Here is an 18,771-nt window from a genome sequence, read left to right on the forward strand (position 1 = left end):
ATGTTTCTCATGTTTACTGGCCACATTTAACACTAGTTAAGCTTCATTCTTGGTTTGAAACAGTGAGAGTGGTAACATGCAGATAATAGCAAATAAAAAAATAGCAAAAATAGTGAATAATTAGTATGCCTATATTAATGAACAAACTGAAGTTCCAAATTTCATTTTGAATAAGAACATATCCTTGAAATCACATGATTCTAAATAAAATTAAACCCAAAGCTATTAACATGCAACAGAATCTACTTCTAAGACTCATTATAGTGTCCTTTTCCAACAAAAATTTTGTCCTGCCATAAATCCCATCTCCCAAAATCATTACTGCTTTTTAACCTACACACTCTGAAAAATCCTTATGATTTTTAAAGCTCAAAAATTTTCCTCTTCTGTCCTTCAGAGAAGTTCCAAAGTAGAATATTTTAAAATAGCATTTTTGCCTCAGTTTTTCCTTGCTGGAAGTCATTTGCAGCCAGTTGTCAAAGGATAGTAAAATAATAATTCAAAAGATACTAAACACATATTGGTTTATGTTACTTTGGTATTTTTTTTCTCATTGCAGGTGATTGCAAATTGTGCTTTGTTTGGTGTTTGGCTTTTTTTTGTTGTTTTTTTTTATTTTCTTCCCCTTAACTGAAATATATGAACTGTAGGAGTTTTAAATAGGAGTCTGTTCCAGGGACAACCTGAAGAACTGCTTTTACTGTCCATTTAAATGTATAGTATATATTAATATATATTATATTTTAATAAAATATATATTTTCTTCCACAAAGTCAAAGAAAACACGTCACTGGAACCATATCTTGTGTTTTACAAATCTTGAATATATTTGTAAAACCTCCTCTATAACAGCAAGGTGGAATTTTCTCCATTATACAGGCAAATCTCAGTTTAGCTGTCCTGCAGCTGGGACTCCAGGCTGTGCTGCTGCTGACAAGGCTCAAGTTGAGAAGGAACAAAGGGAAATGACCTTGGGATAGAGAATACAGGATCTGCTTTGCTGCTTGAGTAGGAATGCACAGGCAATACCTCTAAAAGACAGTTATGCTTTTTTATTATTTAAATATTTAATTATTACTTCCAGCTGAAGAAATTGATTTCCTGTAGATGTAACCTTCCTAAGAGCCAGAAGCTGTAATTTCTTGCCTGCTTGTGGGTTTTACTCATTTTACTCTCAGTGAATTCACCACAAAAGAATCTGAGCCTGGTTACAGGGATGCCTGATGACCCAAAGGGCGAGAGAGGAGCTGGCTGATCAATTAGTCAAATTGACATTGGCCTTTCCAACAGCATCCTGGCAGATTGTGCTTTCACTGAGCCAGACATAAACAGCATGGCAAGCTCAAAAATGTGTCCCATCTTGGTGCCAAATGTGGACCTGGAGGCCACTGATTCATCCAAAACCACTCATTGAACCACCGCCGACGCCTTCCTAATGAGACACTCAGCAAGCTGAATGTGCCTTTGCCCTCAGTGGCTCCGGGTTTTCCTGGCACCTAGAAAGCAGAAAAACCTCTGCTGTCACCTTTCACTGGACTTGGCATTTTGGGGGTTTTATTGAGATATAGTCACACAAAAAAAAACCCCCAAAGATATTTAGTCCCTTTTTTTAATATCATGGTTTTGGTTTCTGGATTGATAGTTTAACTTGAACAGCCTTAAGATGTTTGCTGTCCTGGCTGCCCTCCCAGTTGTGGCTGCAGTTCATAAAGTTATATTTAAGCTTGTTTTAAACCAGCTAGTTCAAGTACTGATTACTTTTGGAATAACTTGAATTCATCATGAACTGCTCCTTTAATCTCTCCAGTTTTGTACAGGAACATGCTGCAGCTGCCCTGTGAGCAGCACCTGAGTTTTCTAAGTTAAAATGACTCTTGAAAATGCCATAATTGTGGCAATTACACCTACATCTAATCAGCTGTGATTAGATATACCCAAAAAGAGGTCAGTGTGTCAGGTAGGAGCTGGTCAGCATGTGGGGTTTCTTTGTGAGACACAAATCTTAGCAAAGCGTGTGCGTGTGATGAGAAAATACTTTGATGAATATTTTTTTCAGTATTTTTGTTGCAATAGCTCCAGGATGGGCTGCAAAAAAAATTTAAATAGTGTCAACCTCTGTCTCAAAAATTTTGAAATCTGAAATTACAAATAATCTGAAATTATTTCTGATGGGTACATGCACCTCTGGTGAAGGCAATCCTGCCAGACATCTGTGAGCTACATAAATCTGTGCCAGGTGCTGCACGAGTGAGGGCTGCAGTTGTCAGCAAATTGAGCACAGAAAGATGCACTATTAAGCTGTAAGTTGGTCTTGTCACGTTAAGTTCTTTTCCCACAGAAGAAGAAAAGGCTTGTCTGTCATTTTGACTGCAGATAGAAATCCCTGTGCCTTTGCCCATTTGTCTCCTGACAAGGGAATAAATTGCTCCTTTAATTCAAAGCCTTCAGACCACCGAGAGAAGGGACAATGTGTTGGCTCCAATCTAGTTGAGAAGTGGCAATAATTGCTAAGGCAACACATTTCTGGCTCTCTGTGCCTCTCACAGGGAACATGAAGGATGACCAGCAAAACGTTTGCCACCTGGAAAAAATCCAGTGAGAGGATTTCCAAGCAGTGATGAGTTGCTTCAGCAGCATGTGCTGCTGGATCCCAGCCACCATGACTCAAACTGGTTGGCTGGGTCAGAGAAGCAAACTGTAGTGCCCAAAACACTGGGCAGGCGAGTCAGAAAATGCAGGAGTGTGGTGGTGTTTGAGGGAAGAGATGAGAATCTTGACTCCATGTTTCAGAAGGCTGATTTATTATTTTATTATATATATTATATTAAAATAAAATTATATAATAAAAATGTACTAAAGAAAGAGAAAGGAGACATCAGAAGGCTGGAAAAGAATGAATAATAAAAATCTCGTGACAGACCAGAGCCTTGACACAGCTGGACCACGATTGGTCATCAAGTAGAAACAATTCACATGAGACCAATCAATGATGCACCTGTTGATAAGCAACCTCCAAACCACATTCTAAGCAATCAGATAATTGTTTACATTTCATTTCTGAGGCCTCAGTTTCTCAGGAGAAAAATCCTAGCGAAAGGATTTTCATAAAATATGCCAGTGACGCAGGAGAAAAAATAACTACATGTTGCTTAGCAAGTTAATTTTAAGTTTCTCTGTGTTTCCTGCTTCAGACCCAGCGAATTCAGCTCCATCTATCCTAGATGGGTTTGAGCACCGCAAAGCCATGGCAGGACAGCGAGTGGAGCTGCCTTGCAAAGCATCGGGGCACCCGGCACCAAAGTACCGCTGGCTGAAGGACAACGTGCCCTGGGAGCCCGACAGCCGCTTCCGGCAGACGGTGACGGGGCTGCTCATCGAGAACACGCGGCCCTCGGACTCGGGCAGCTACGTCTGCGAGGTGTGGAACAACTACGGCACCGCCGAGGTCATCGGCCGCCTGCACGTCACACGTAGGTCCTGCCTTCGTGCCACCAGGGAGAGGGGAGTGTCGCGACGCGTCCTCATAAAGGGGTTTTGCGACGTTCGTGATCTCAGAGTGCGAGAAAAACGACACGGCACAGGGGATTTGCAGTGATAATCATAAACACATGCACCTTTATTGAGTGACTGTCCTGGTTCAGAGCAAATTTGGGAGAGAATCCCCAAAGGGGCTCCTCTAGGAAAGCAGATTCAAATTGGCCCCTCCCCACAACCGGTCTGGGAGAAAAGTGGAAAAAAACTGTTTATTAAACTATAAAACCTAAACGATATTAAACAGTAAAACCCCTTGCCACTCCAAAAGAGATGACAAACTGAGAAAGTCCCTCCATGGGCTGTAGCTGAGCTCACTCAGTCTCTGATCAGTGCTGGAAATGTCGCAGGCCCGGCCCGGCCCGGCCTGGTGGCCTCAGGTGGAGCTGCCGGTGCTCTGCTGGGTGTTCAGGCCAGAGCAGGTTAAACAGCTCCAAAGAAAAGGGAAAAAACCCCACAGTCCAGGGAACTTCTTTGCCTCAGCTAGCTAAACTAACTAAAAGCAAAGGAGAGCTCTGTCCTGCTGCCTGTCCATCCGCAGACAACACAGGCCAAGAGCAGGGATGTGGAGGAGTGAGTGCAGTGTCTGAAAATAAACTGCTGCTTCTTCTCTCCCCCCTTCACTCTCTGGAACAAGTCCTAAAGGTGCAAAACTTATTATTCAGCATAACAGAACAATTGGGGATAGATGCATCATATAGTCAACCCAGGACAGCAACCACAGCAAAATGTGATAGAGGTGTCTCTGTCTTTCTGGGAGCCTCTCAGGAACCCCAGCCAGCCCCGTGTCAGCAGACAGCGGGGGGACACTCTCTTGTGCCCCAAGGGTACTGAGGGTATACCTGGGCTGGTCGCCTTTGCAGCAGGAGAGACACTGGAGACATCAGTAGAAGATTAAAGGGCTGACTCTTAGCAGGGCTTAATCCAAGGTTTTATTCTAGGAGTCCCAAAGGAGCGCCTACACCTCTGGGGGCTCCTGCTGAGAGCCCCCGGGAGATGTGCCAAGGTTGCATTTTATTGCCACTATATTACAAGAGTTCTATTGTCATTACATTGCAAGGCTTCCATATTGCTAGAGTTTCGTACCTCCTTGATGTTTCTCAGAGACAGCTCCTCTAGGCACTGACTCTTCCTTGACCTCACAGCAGCCAAGTGACTCCAGTTCCCCACAACCAACCAATCCACTCTTTTATAACACTCTTCTTTCTGGCTATAGCTGTGGCCTGTTACAATCAGGCCTGCTCCTAATCCTTAATAGTTGGCTCAGCTGCAACTCTGTAGGGGGTAAGATTACATTCTATACTACCTTTATTTACTTATGTTCTATCCCCCTACAACATTTAAAGGCAGGTGGAAACTGAAAGTAGATAATATTTTACTAAGCAATAAGTGACCCTAAGGGATGGATACTGGGGGACAGACATTTAACAATTTAGGACAGCATGTGGAGTAACACTTGGGGGCAGACCCCTGGCCTCTGGCTAATCACTCGACCACCTGGACCAAAGCTTCTAGATGGAGGGGATGGGATGCTGAGTGATTGACAGAGAGCCAGGGTAGGGATTTGGGGATGATCTCAGCAAAGGAAAGGGATTACACAGGTAAAGGGAGGAGGGTACAATCTGGGGTAAACCATTTGGGAAAAATACGGGGATACAAAAACAAAACTATTACAAAGAATTGGAAAGTATAAAAATACACTACAATAAGGGGGATTAAGGGAGAGAAAAACATAGAGAAAGAGAGAGAGGAGAGAGAGAGAGGGGAATATAGCTACCAAACATAGAAAAAAAGTCCTTTGGTCTGGTCCAGCTGAGGATCCACCTGTTACATCGGGGAGATCTTAAAAACTCCAGCTAACTCAGAGGTTTTTACTATGATAACTCTATTGAAAATTGCGAGTGGGGGGAACAGACACAATAAAGAATAGCTGTAACAGGTAGTCCATATTCTCAGCAGTAAGCGAGAGCCATTGTCTTCTTGGTCCAGCCATCAGGTAGTGCTTGGCAAAATCTCACTTTGGTCAGCTCACCTCCCCCACGCACCTCCCACGGGTTGGGGGTTTCAGTCTCAGTCCTTGGGAGGAGGGGGAGCTTTTCCACATAGGGGTTTCATGCCTCAGTCCTCTAGGGAGAGGCTTCTCCCATCTCAGTCCATCCGTCACAGTGGTTGTAAAACAGATGAGGGGTCTTCTGTGGGGACCACCAAAAGCTAACTCAGAAAAAGTCCAGCCAATCCTGGGGAAAAGTCCAGTCCAATCCTGGGGAAATTCCTGTTGTTGGCTATTGTTACATATCCTCCATGTGATAAATTATAGAGCTACACTGGAAATTGCATCCATTTGCACTTCTGATCGCTCAATTGGCCAACTAACTCATCTCCACAGAGCCTGCTTTGTGTCGTTCCACAACTTTGAGGACTTTAATCATTGCTAGGATAAATTAAGGAAACAGAAAGTACAGCAAGGTAAGATAACAACATGATACTGATGCCTAAACAGTTTTGCTTTTACGAATTTTTCATATATTTTTAGCTCTGAAGAATATTATCACAGAGTTATGTAGCTCCTGGTATTTTTAGAAGAGCGGGTGCTGGCAAAGTGCCCCTTTCTCCTTTCACTGGGTTCAGTGTTGCATACACACACTGAACACACTTGTGAACAATAGCTTAGCAAGCCAGAAGCTCTGTTCAGGCCTCAGGATCTTGGCAAGCAACCGTCTCCAACAAGACCAGGATTTCAAACTTGGTCTTTTTTTTGGTGGTCCCAATTTCTGTACTTTTCATGATGATCCTGAGGCAGTTGAGAGAAACTTCGGACAGAGACACAGGGAGAGCATGGGCCAGTCCCTGCCTGGGACAGGTTTTTGGCAGTGGGCAGCTGTTGGAATGCTAGACTAGATGCTGAGAATTTTAAACTTTGTGTGCTGAAAGGCACAGACTCACAAGAGAAGACTACATGTGACCTGAGGCTGCAGAGAAGACTTCCAAAATTGATTGATAGCGCTGGGATTACAGGTGTATAGTTAAATAGAAGTGTGTGATATCACAGGGTAGAAAACTTAGAGCTTGAGGTTCTAGAATATAAAAATAAATATGAAGCAAGATAGAAGTTTTAAAGCAGAGGCAAGTTGTTCCTCTTCACCTTCTTCTTCAGGGGTTTAAGTGATGTTTGTAATTGGACAGAAAAGTCTGCATTGCGGGCTTTGAAGGATTGGTTATTGGGTTAAAAGGGAAAATAATCTAAGTGTCGTTTCTTAATGACATCATTTAGTCTTAAAAGACCCTGTAAGAAGAGATAGTTGGCCATTTTGTGCCTTGCTAATGAAAAGATGCAGAACTCATGGTTGTGAGGCTGTTACACTGATAGGAAATAATAAACACCTGAGTCCAAACATGAAATACCATCTCAAGTGCCTTCAATCCCAACCTCAACAGAGGTAGAAAATAAATACAAAAAACCCCACAGACAACAGCTTTTATTGAGGTGGCCAATGTTATGAGTAGATGCTCAAGTTTAGATTAGTCCCTGGTTTCTGCCCAGGCCCCTGGCAGGAGGCAGAAACTTTATTGAAGTGGCAAGTACCACAAAATCCACTGTCATTCACAAATTCTTTAATAATGGCTGATTTGGTCTATTATAGAACAAATTACCCATTAAATAGATATAAAAATAACAGACATGGGACTTAAAACAGATTTTTTACTCCACAGGAATAAGGACAGAAGAGACTACTAGTAAATAAATCCAACATGAGGGTAAAGGTACCATTAATTTTACAGCTAGCAAAGAAATTATTTAACTTAGAAAGCAATGTTTCTTACCAACCAATTTATGATGGAGCACACATCAAAATCCTTTCCCTCAATTCCCAGGAAAATAACCATGGAATCTCTGTCCAAACTCCAGGGAGAAGTCCTGTATGTTTATCAGGATGTGTGTGTAGGACATTTCTGCCTCTGTGAAAATTCATGTGTCTTTTATAGTCTTTGTAAAACAGTGTCTCACTCAAGAATATTTATTTTTCTTTTATCTTTTCCCACATCTTCTGTCCAGACTAAGATGTTGATTCCTAGCTGGGGCTTGAGCCCTTTTGGTGCCAGAGATGATCCCTTTGGGTCTTTCACCTGCCTGGGTTATCTCTTCATTTCTGCACCAACCATTTGTGGTAGAGAGGGGGAGAACATGTCCACCCACAGCCAGCACCCTAAAACCCACTCTTACTCACAAGTCCTTCATAATGACCACTCAGGTCTGCTACAACATGAATTATTTAGAATAGACACCACAAGAAAAATAGACACAAGACTTTAAACAGATTTAATTACCACACAGGCTAACACAAAAAGAACTACTAGTAGAGAAAAACACAGTGTACTATAATAAAGGTACTAGCTATAGCTAAACTAGCTATAGCTAGTTTAGTTATCTGAACTGTAAAGAAATAGTTTAGATTAGAAGCTAGTGTCTTTTTCCAGTGAATGATAGTGATGTGCAGAAGTCTCCTAATTTCTCTCAGTCCCAGGGAAGTGTCTCAATACCAACATCTCAGCATCAATGAGATCTCTCCACACACTCAGGAAGAGTTTTCTGATTTTATGAAAATTGTAGTGGTCTCAGAATGGCAAAAGTAGTTGCTTGTTGGTCACTTATTTCTGCTTATCCTTTCCCATGCATTCAAAGCAGGATGTTTATTTCTGCCTAAGGGTGTTTTCAGCCAAGATAATTCATCACAAGGCAAACCATTCAGGCCTAGTTTAGATTTGGGGAAGTAGATAAGTCTTTTGCTGTGCCAGGGGGTGAAAGGTCCTGTCACAGTGGATTGTTGGTGTTGTTGCCTGATATCTAAAGAGAAAAACCCTTGCAACAATGCTGAAATGGTAAAATAAAAACCAGACCTTGATTGGAAGCTTCCAGGTGTCCCAATGGTCATGGGCACAGCCAGTACTGGATCTCTACAATTTTATAAGTTCAACAAATAAGTATTCTTAACAAATATTGTCCAATTAAAGAGCAGTTGGTTAGGTAATTTTTGGAGTTGGTCCAGGGCTTATTTGCCTCACTTCTTGTTATTTCTTCTCAGATTCTGGTTGTGAAACAAAATGTTCTTCTTGTAAGTCCTCTACATAAAAATAGGACTAAACAGTATTTCAGGAATGTGTTAGAATCTTAGGTTATTGTTCTAAAATTTGAGAAAAAGGGTGGGAAAAATACTAGGAGCTACATAACTCCGTGATAATATTCTTCAGAGCTAAAAATATATGAAAAATTCGTGAAAGCAAAACTGTTTAGGCATCAGTATCGTGTTGTTATCTTACCTTGCTGTACTTTCTGTTTCCTTAATTTATCCTAGCAATGATTAAAGTCCTCAAAGTTGTGGAACGACACAAAGCAGGCTCTGTGGAGATGAGTTAGCTGGCCAATTGAGCGATCAGAAGTGCAAATGGATGCAATTTCCCGTGTAGCTCTATAATTTATCACATGGAGGATATGTAATTTAGAAGCATGAATTGGGTGCTGGAAAAGAAATTGCAAATGTTCTCATAAATAAAGCTGCCAAACTCTCATTGCCATGACTCATGGTGCTCAGTAATGTTGAATACTCATCCTTCCCCTCAGTCGAGTATTCATGTGTGAATATTCTGAATGTTTCACAAATTCTACAAAGATAATTATTACTTCAGGAGCACCACACTGGAAAAGTGTTATGCTACTACTGTTGAAAAAACCCACAAAATTGTTTCCTGGAATAGAAATAATGCTCTGTGAACTAACATTTCCACCTAGGCAGCATGACTAGCAAACTGAAAAGGGAGAAGTTTGTCAGCAGTTCAGGCCATGAAAATATCCTCACAAATAATTGCACATAATATTTTTGGGCAAAATAAAACCGAGGTGGAAAATCTGCCATTCTCGAGTTATAGCTGAAGAGCTTTGGTTCTAAAAATATTCATCAAAGTACTCATAAAAACTGAGTTGAATTCCATCTGCCTTGTATGATGCAAAGTCAAAACTTGCAGAGACGTGATGTAATTGTACTGCTGATGATACCCAAAGCATCCCCATGATGTGTTTTTCCTAATGACTCTGCACTCAGACATTGGAAATTCACTGGATCAGGCTGGCAGGAAGTAAAAGCTGGGCAAAGAAATTTCACCCCCTCTGCAATGGAGGATGTGGCTCTCTTGCATCATCATGGCTCTGGGATATTAGTCACACTTGAGTGTGATTATTTTGTTTAATGGATTGTTGCCAGTTTTTTAGCTTTTGTAGTGTTTTTATAGGAAATAGAGATATTCAGTGACTTTTAACATACATCTGAGCACAGATCAATTAATGTTTTGGACCTTTGTCTGTAATCCAGAATGTCTGAGGCCACTGTGTGTTTTTCTCCAGGACTCTGTTCCTGATTAACCCCTATGGATTTATTCCAACTTTAATGTTATAAAATATTTAATAAAGTGAACAAGTAACTTTTCTTTGTTAAGTGTGTTTATGCACATGTGTGTGTATGCAAGCTGCTAAAAGAAAAAATAGGATGGCCTGTATTTTGTGTCAGAGATAGCACCAGTGGTGATAGCAACCCCTTATCTTTATAAGGAAGTCAAACCAATTTATACAAGGCACGAGATGAAATCTGTGTTCTGCAGTGCTGATAAATCCTAGGTGGCAGGATAAAGATTGTTTTCCTTGCATTTACATTTATGACTTTTCTTCAGTACTGTTCATCCTCTTTTTTTGCCATGTAAAACTTGCATTCTCCTGTCCCACTATTTCTTTAGGCTGACTTAAAAATATTGTAATCCTCCCACATCAAAGCAGAAAATCTGGTGAGCCCACACACTAAAAAACTTCCATGTGGACATATCAAATGGATATCCATGGGTGTACCTGCATTAACATCTTCCACTCTTGAAAGCTAATCTTTTAATTGGCATTTATTGCAGTTGTTCACATGAGAGAGTAGTTTGGGAAATGGTAAATTTGGCTCCTTTTGCCCAAAATTAAATCAGAAAATGAGTTTCAGGAATGCACTTAATGCACAAGATTCAAAGGTCGGCACTGAACTAATGTGAAATAACCTCCTGCCCTCCCAAAACCTGTGTAGTGCCATGTTAAATGCCTCAGCACTAGTGGTGGTACTTGTAGGTCTGGTCCCACTGCTCACCTGGGCATGGGATTATGTGTTGAATTTGTTATCCCTGTAGACTTATTTTTTTTTGTCATGGGTGTTGGTGGAAAAAATGTATTTTTTAGAGCAATACAGTTATCTGTTATTTATTGTTATTTATTTATTTGATGTTTTCTTTTAAGAAGGGTATGGCTGTGATTTTTATTGTGAGAGTTGATTTGTTACTTGCACACAAATGCACATTTATACTGAATAATCTCTATTTCCCTTCCTCTCTCCCTTCCTTCAACCCAAACCTCCAGAACCGCTAAAAGCCACCATCAGCCCGCGCAAGGTCAAAAGCAGCGTCGGCAGCCAAGTGTCCTTGTCCTGCAGCGTGACGGGGACCGAGGACCAGGAGCTGTCCTGGTACCGCAACGGGGAGATCATCAACCCTGGCAGCAACGTGCGCATCACCGGCGTCAACCGCGAGAACCTGATCATGGACGGCATGGCCAAGAGCGACGGCGGCGCCTACCAGTGCTTCGTGCGCAAGGACAAGATGTCAGCACAGGACTACGTCCAGGTGGTGCTGGAAGGTCAGTCTCCACCTGCCTAGCAAGTTTGGTTTTTAAAATTATGCACAAGTTGGCTTTGGTGCTGTTGTTTTAGAATGGTGGTGCCTTAAAGATCTAGAAATGAAGCAATGCGCTTTAGAGGCAATATTCGCAGAATCCCAGAATCACTGGGTTGGGAGAGATTTTAAAGATCATCAAGTCCATCCCAGCCCCAACAGCTCAACTGAACCCTGGCCCCCAGTGCCACATCCAGGCTTTGTTAAACACACCCAGGAATGGGGACTCCACCACCTCCCCAGGCAGCCATTCCAGAACTTTATCACTCTTTCAGTGAAAACCTTTTCCCTGCTCTCCACCCTGTATTTCCCTTGGTGCAGCTCGAGGCTGTGTGCTCTGGGTGTGTCAGTGCTGCTGGAGAAAGAGCCCAGCCCCAGGTGAGCACAGGCACCTTTCAGGAGCTGTGCAGAGTGATGGGGGCAGCCCTGAGTCTCCTTTTCTCCAGGCTGAGCACCCCCAGCTCCCTCAGGGCTTCCTCACAGGGTTTGTGCTCCCAGCCCCTCTCCAGCCTCTTTGGCTCCTCTGGATGTGCTCAAGCATCTCAACATCCTTCCTAAACTGAGGGGCCCAGACCTGGACACAGTATTGATATAAGAAGTAATCTATAATAAAAATAGGAAGGCAATAGGACCTGGTCTTTAATTGGAGGACTCCAGGAGCAGATATGGAAAAATACCAACCCCACATAGGGTGAACACCGTTTTGCAAGTTTAGCAAATCAGCATAATTGACAGGAATTCCCAATTAGAACCTCGAGTAATGATGTAATTCTCCCCCCTGGCTCCACCTCTTCTGGAGGCCCTTTTTCTTCAGCTACTGGCTGTACTTTGTTTATGAGGAAGTGTCTTGGGAGGGTAGCTTATCCTTGGCTCCCAGGAAAAAGCAAGATGGTATTGGGGCCTTTGGGAATGTGTTTTGTCTTTCTGTCTGTCATGGTAGGAAAAGTACTGGAGATAGCTGGGAACTGTGTAACCATACGATAATGGTCTACTCTAATTCAAGAGTTATTGATATATATTAAGAATATATAAAAGTAAAAATCATTTTGGCACCAGTGGAGTTTGTGAAAAAAGAAGGTAATTATGAAATGTCCATGGGGTTTATTGTGCCCTACTCATAAGAGAATGGAAAAATCAATTTGAAAAAAAATGAAAATCCTTCCCAAGCAGATCTCTGTTAAAAATCCAAACATTGCTTTTCTGGTTGGGTGTATTGGCTGAGGGCTTGGAGATCATCTTAAATAACTGATACCATGTTCTACATGATAACGAAGTGAGGAAAGTCATCAATTTGCACAGAGGCATCTCTCTAATGAGGCTGTGGTGCAGGCATGGCATGGACACTATTTTTAGAGTCTCTGTAGAAGAAGAAGAGATTACCTGCCTGGACCGAGTTACCTCAGCAACCATCTCCCGTGACTAGGAAAGCCTAAAGAGCATATTGATAATCTATCAGGGTGTCTGGAGAGTGCAGGTTATCAGAGAGCAACAGCAGGGAAGATTTCAAAGACACTCAGGTCTCACTGCGAAAATAATGTCTGCTTTCATCTCAAAAAAAAAAAAGCCTGTCACTTGAATTAAAAAAAAGGGGGGAAAAAGAGGAGGAGGGGTGGCAGAGGTACATAGTGTGCACGCTCACAGATTTATTGGCCCTGTGTCAGCTCCCTTACAGGATAAAAAGTGTTGGTTTTCTTTTGTGTGTGTCTCTGCTATTCTGTTTTCTGAGGGGTGACAATATCCAAAGGAAAGGGAGAGAGTCAGGAATGAAAATAAATAAATAAATTAGAAACTGTCACATAACCAATGGGACAGAAATGAAAGAGAGAGGGGGCAGAGGAAAATAAAATGAAATCAGATAAAATCAAATGCTCTTCCAGAGATGCTGAGGCCTTTCAACATTCTGAGAATGCCAGTGCTTATCTTTTCACCATGTGGCAAGCAAGGGAATTTTGCAGCCCTGTTTTTAAAGTAATATTTTCAAAGGAAAACAAACACACACTGCATGACCACAGAAAGGACTTCCTAACTAATACTAGGGTGTCAGCACTCCTAAATGTTACCCCACTGAACTCTCTGGAGAGGTGGGTATTTAACCCTGCTCCCTGCTTACAAAGTTTCTGTGCCCACCCATTTTCTTTATTCATTTCCCTGTTACAGGCTGAGTATTTTGGGAGACAGTTCACAAGATAAAGTGTTTGAATGCTCTCATTCAGAGAAATATTTATCTGTAGCACAAAATGACCACTGAAAGAAATTGGCATCATTGCTGTTACAGGCAATCTCCATTCAAAAAAGCTTAATTTAACACTTTCCTAGATGGGGCACTGCATGTCAGGACTAAACTGCTGTGTGAAACCAACCTATGCAAGTTGTGCCAGGCTCTTGGCAGCAGGATTCATCCTAAACTTCCCAAGGAGCTAAAATCTACCAGGAGACTCTCCAAATGTGTTGAAGTTTTGCTGTATGTCTTTTATAATGAACTCCATATGGTTTTAAAACTTGTCTGCAGGAACACAGGAGTTTGTAGAGATGCCTGATCCTATTCAAGTGTTTTTCATACAGCAGAGCCACTACCAGATTTATCAGAAGATGTAAAAAAAACTTGCCATAAGCAAAGGGTCATTTAAGTCCTCTACTGGCAGAATTTATTTCCCTCTCTCAATAATTAGGGTTACATCCTGGAAAATCATTGCTTGTGTTGCTTCTAAGAAAGATCATGGCTCATGGGATGCACTCCAGTGTCACAGTCATATTTTCTGGAAAAATCTCTTTGCCCAAGATTTTCTCCTGGGAAGCTGGAAAGCCTCAGAGAAAAATAACAATAATTATCTGATTTCCTTTTCCTGAAACTCAGCTGTTTGGACTTAAAACAATGAACAATTCTTTGCACTTTTTTTGCGTTTTCTATATTGTAAGCCTTGTTTTAGTGATATGATAGAAGTTCTACAGGTAAAGAATCTCCTTGACCATTCCACCTCAGCACTTGACTGAAGTTTTGATTGGCAACGGATAAACCTCTTGAGATGTTTGTTCTCTCTTCTGCAAGGGGCCAGCAGAAGAATTACAAATGCAGTCTTTTCTTAATTTTAATTATACAAAAAAGGGTGAAATGTCACTGTCGTATTTTCTGGAAAAATCTCTTTGCCCAGGATTTTCTCCTGGGAAGCTGAGAAGCCTCAGAGAAAAATGAAACCAATAATTATCTGATTTGCTTCTCCTGTGTTTTGCTGCTTTGGAATGTGTTTGGAGATTATTTACCAACAGGTGATTATTTCATTGGTGAATTGTTTTGACTTAATGGCCAACTGGGGCCAGGCTGTTTCAAGGCTCTGAAGAGAGAGTCACAAGTTTTCATTAGTATCTTTTAGCCTTCTGTGTGTATCCTTTTTTCTATTCTTTAGTATAGTTTAGTATAGTATTCTTTAACATAATATAGTATCATAAAATAATAAATTAGCCTTCTAAGAAGATGGAGTCAGATTCATTCCTTCCTGCCACAGGGCACCCCACAAATACGACACTCCAGGGTAGAGGGGACAAGCTTTACACCACGTAAGCACTCTTTTGCTGCTTTTCTCTCCCTCTGCAGATGGAACTCCCAAAATCATCTCTGCCTTCAGCGAGAAAGTGGTGAGCCCAGGAGAGCCAGTGTCCCTGATGTGCAATGTGAAGGGGACTCCCCTGCCCACCATCACCTGGACACTGGACGAGGACCCCATCGTGAAGGACGGCAGCCACAGGATCAGCCAGATCATCACCTCTGAGGGCAACGTGGTCAGTTACCTGAACATCTCCAACACCCAGGTCCGAGACGGGGGCGTTTATCGCTGCACTGCCAACAACTCTGCGGGAGTCGTCCTGTACCAGGCTCGAATAAACGTAAGAGGTGCTTGTCAAATCAGCTCCTCAAAAAAAACACACATAACTCATTGTAGTGGAGAAGAAGATTGTTGCATGTGATGAGATTTTGGAATGCAAAAAACCGACTTAATGGTTTTGTCCTCTTCTTTTCTCCCCCCTGCTCTCTTTTCCCACCCTGCCTCTCCAGCCCCATGTAGAAAGTGTATGGTATAGTTAAATGTTGGAAGAACCCTTTGGCTTGTGTCCTTTAGTCTGTTTTTCCTCTACTCATCTCTACTAGTTCACAGTCTCTTTGCTTTAGTCCTGCTGTGCATGTTTTGTTTTCCTTCTCCTTTCTTCCTTTACCTGTCCAACATCCATTGTAATTATTCATGTGTGCAGAACTTTACCTTGAATTTCTGGCTCTACATGGCATAATACCCATCCTCATGGGTATATATATACTTTATATACATAGCAAATAAAAAAGCTAATTGTTTCAGTGTTCTCATGTGTAACAGGAGTCTAACTCCATATCAGTGTTAGTATTTCACATTAATTAAATCACACTCAGCCTTTTAATTTGTAACACAGCAAAGATTTTATCAGGCAAGTGCTGGATAACACAAATATATACCCCCACATAATTAGCATGGATGCTGCAGGGTAAGGAAAAAGTAGAGCATACAAAGATTAGGAAAACTGCTTAAGTAGCTCTTAAAAATAAAAATCTGTCAAATGCTAAGAAGCACGGCGCGAGCCACGTCCATTAACATCTGTATATCCAGAAATAATTTCACCCATTCCCTCGAGCAAACGTGCCTTTAAATTGTCCTCAAGAGCTCCTTTCCTTGCCTTGGCAGGGCCAGCGAGCATCCGGCCCATGAAGAACATCACGGCCATCGCGGGGAGGGACACCTACATCCACTGCAGGGTCATCGGGTACCCCTACTACTCCATCAAGTGGTACAAGAACTCCAACCTGCTGCCCTTCAACCATCGCCAAGTGGCGTTCGAGAACAACGGCACGCTGAAGCTCTCGGACGTGCAGAAGGAGGTGGACGAGGGCGAGTACACCTGCAACGTCCTGGTCCAGCCCCAGCTGTCCACCAGCCAGAGCGTGCACGTGACAGTGAAAGGTGAGCACAGCTCGGTCTTGGGTTTCATGTTGCTGAAATGGCTCCCGAGGTATTAAAGAGTCTTTTTTCCCAGCTCCACAACCAAAGAAGTCAAGATTCCTCAGCTCTGGTTTTCAAGGTTGTTTATTTGCTCTTACCTAATACATTCTTTCTCTGACCTGTGGAGGTCTGTCCAGCACGTTGGGTTCAGGCACACTGAACACCCTTGGGGTGGTGTGATCTTTTCATACTAAGAACTACATGTACTTTATTTACAATAATTTTCCAATACCTATCACCTATGTTAGACAGTCTGTCTCTACCCTAAACCAATCCAGAAGTGTCACCATCACAGCAGAAGATGGAGGACAAGAAGAAGAAGAAAGACAGGACATGCCCAGATTCCACGCCCAGATTGCCTCCTGAACCCCCATTCTAAATCCCCAAAATTCTATTTTTTCACCCTGTGATAAATTCATTATCATTCTACTCAAACTCTTGTGGCTTGTAACTCTTCACACAAAGTTGGTAATTGTTTCCATGGGTTAAAATCAAAGGCACAGGTGTTTTCCACTCCGTGCCAAGGTCTCTGAGCTCCTTGAAAGGGTCTAGAGCCCTCCAGGGCAGTCAGAGGAATGTCCTGGGTTCTGAGGGCTGGGAAAAGCAGAGCCTGGCTAATTGCTGGGTCGTTGGTGGAATTGCACACGTAGGATTGTCCTGGCATGCGGATAACGAGCTGTTTGAGGAGGTTAATCCAGATTTGTGTTTATTTTTAATGATGTCACAGAGCTAATCAGTCATTGTGTCTTGTTCTCTCCTGACTTTTACCCTCCTTGGCACAGTTGGTCCTTGTTCTTGTTGTTGCCTCTACGTGGGGGCCTTGCAGCTCAAGTTTGCTATGAACACTTTTTGCTACAACTAAATCAGGAAATTAATGGTTTGTCACGCACATTTCACTGGTGACTGTTTCTCTACTGGACAACAAAGTTCCAATTTTCATTAGCCAGTGACTTTCTGGCTTTTAAAACATGAGATGAGAATTTTAATGTCTGTACTTTTGTCACTAAGCAGAGACAGGAACTAAAAGCATTAACCTTGCTTTCCTCTTATTAAGTGATTATCTGAGTGCTCTTCATGCTTAGAAAGATAACACTGTAAATAAATTTGACTTGAAATTCTAATAGGATGCTTCAAATCTAGTCAAATAGTCCAAAACAAGGATGTTCAGATGGCCCTGAAAGACTTCAGAAAGAGATTGAGAATAGGAATTTTTTACCATTGTGTCCTGACTGTTCTGACATTGGCAATGTTCAGACCTATTCATGAGGACACAAAAGACAGAAAACCTGATTGCAGTAGCTCCCAGTTTTGAGCAATGGGGCCACTAAATACTGCACTTCATTTGAGCCTGTAGGAAGAATTGGAGTATAATTTCACTATTCCTGAAGTTAATAGAAGCTTTTCCTGGATTGGTTTTTTGGATTTTTTTTTTTGGAGCCAGAGGAGAGGAAGGAAGAGAGGTTGAGTCTTGTATTCATTCTCAGATAAAATGCAGAGAGCAGTAAGGTAAAATGACTTTGTTACGGACATCTGATCTCAACTTCCTTCTGCTCTGTTAGTTTTGGCTTTAGCACTCTGGAGTGATGCAATTGCTGGTTTTTTCCCAAGGGTTTAGGGGATTAGCTTTAAACCACGAGCAATTTGGACTCTGAAAGGCATGACATCTCCCACACCTGAGACCATCAGGGGCACTGGTCACAAGCTGTGGCACGAAAAGCCAACATCATCTTTTGTTTTCATGTGCGTTGTGCTTTGCTTGACATTACAATGATATAAAAGATCTGCTGATAGGGTTTAGGAACTGAATGACAAATCAATCATTGTGTTGCTGCTGCACTAAGAGGCCACCATGGAAATTCTGGTGGGGAAAAGCTGCCTCTTAAATGATGCCATCTTTCAAATGACTGTCAAAATTTATGTAGCCAGACAAAACAAATCCAGCAGTCACAGGCATTGAAACTGAAACAAAACCAGTCACTGAGAACACCAACTGGTATCTCAGGTGAAATAATTGCTTTTTCTTCCATCAGGTTACAGTTTCCAACTTGACAATTCCTCCCCCAGAAAGCAGATTTCCAGCTCCAGCAATTTGGATTGAGCTGTAACTTTTGCCAGTGATTTTACTTCCTTGATGGGGTTCTACCTCCCACTAGACCAGGTTGCTCCAAGCCTAGAAAAGACATTGTAATTTGAAAATAAGGTTAATAGCCTGGTTTCATCTAAAAAGCCCAAAATGTCACAGGTGAGGTTTTTAGGTCAGACCTGAACAGTTCTCAGTGTTCTACTGTTGTAGCTTTAGGTCAGCAGTGCCACAGCAGATTTTTATCTACATACTAGTGGGGAGTCAAAAGTGGCCTGGTGCTTTAAAATATTATTAATGTGTGTGTGTGTGTTGCCTTTTCATTTTATAGATTCCAAACCTAATGGGTTGAATTTTTAAGCACTTCTATTTGATAGCAAAAAAATACAAAATATGGTC

General features: G+C 42.0%; 1 protein-coding gene across 3 annotated transcripts in view; it reads left to right on the forward strand.

Moving 5' to 3' along the window:
- DSCAM (DS cell adhesion molecule) overlaps positions 1-18,771 on the forward strand; it is a 467,715-nt gene that overhangs the window by 272,767 nt on the left and 176,177 nt on the right. For all 3 annotated transcript variants that reach the window (XM_058045375.1, XM_058045376.1, XM_058045377.1), the window contains exons 5-8: positions 3,192-3,470; positions 10,964-11,239; positions 14,864-15,160; positions 15,978-16,253. In XM_058045375.1, the coding sequence (XP_057901358.1) occupies positions 3,192-3,470; positions 10,964-11,239; positions 14,864-15,160; positions 15,978-16,253 (1,128 nt within the window). The remainder of the gene's footprint in view (positions 1-3,191; positions 3,471-10,963; positions 11,240-14,863; positions 15,161-15,977; positions 16,254-18,771) is intronic.

This window comes from Melospiza georgiana, chromosome 2, assembly GCF_028018845.1.
Source record: "Melospiza georgiana isolate bMelGeo1 chromosome 2, bMelGeo1.pri, whole genome shotgun sequence".
NCBI classification, from domain to species: Eukaryota; Metazoa; Chordata; class Aves; order Passeriformes; family Passerellidae; genus Melospiza; species Melospiza georgiana.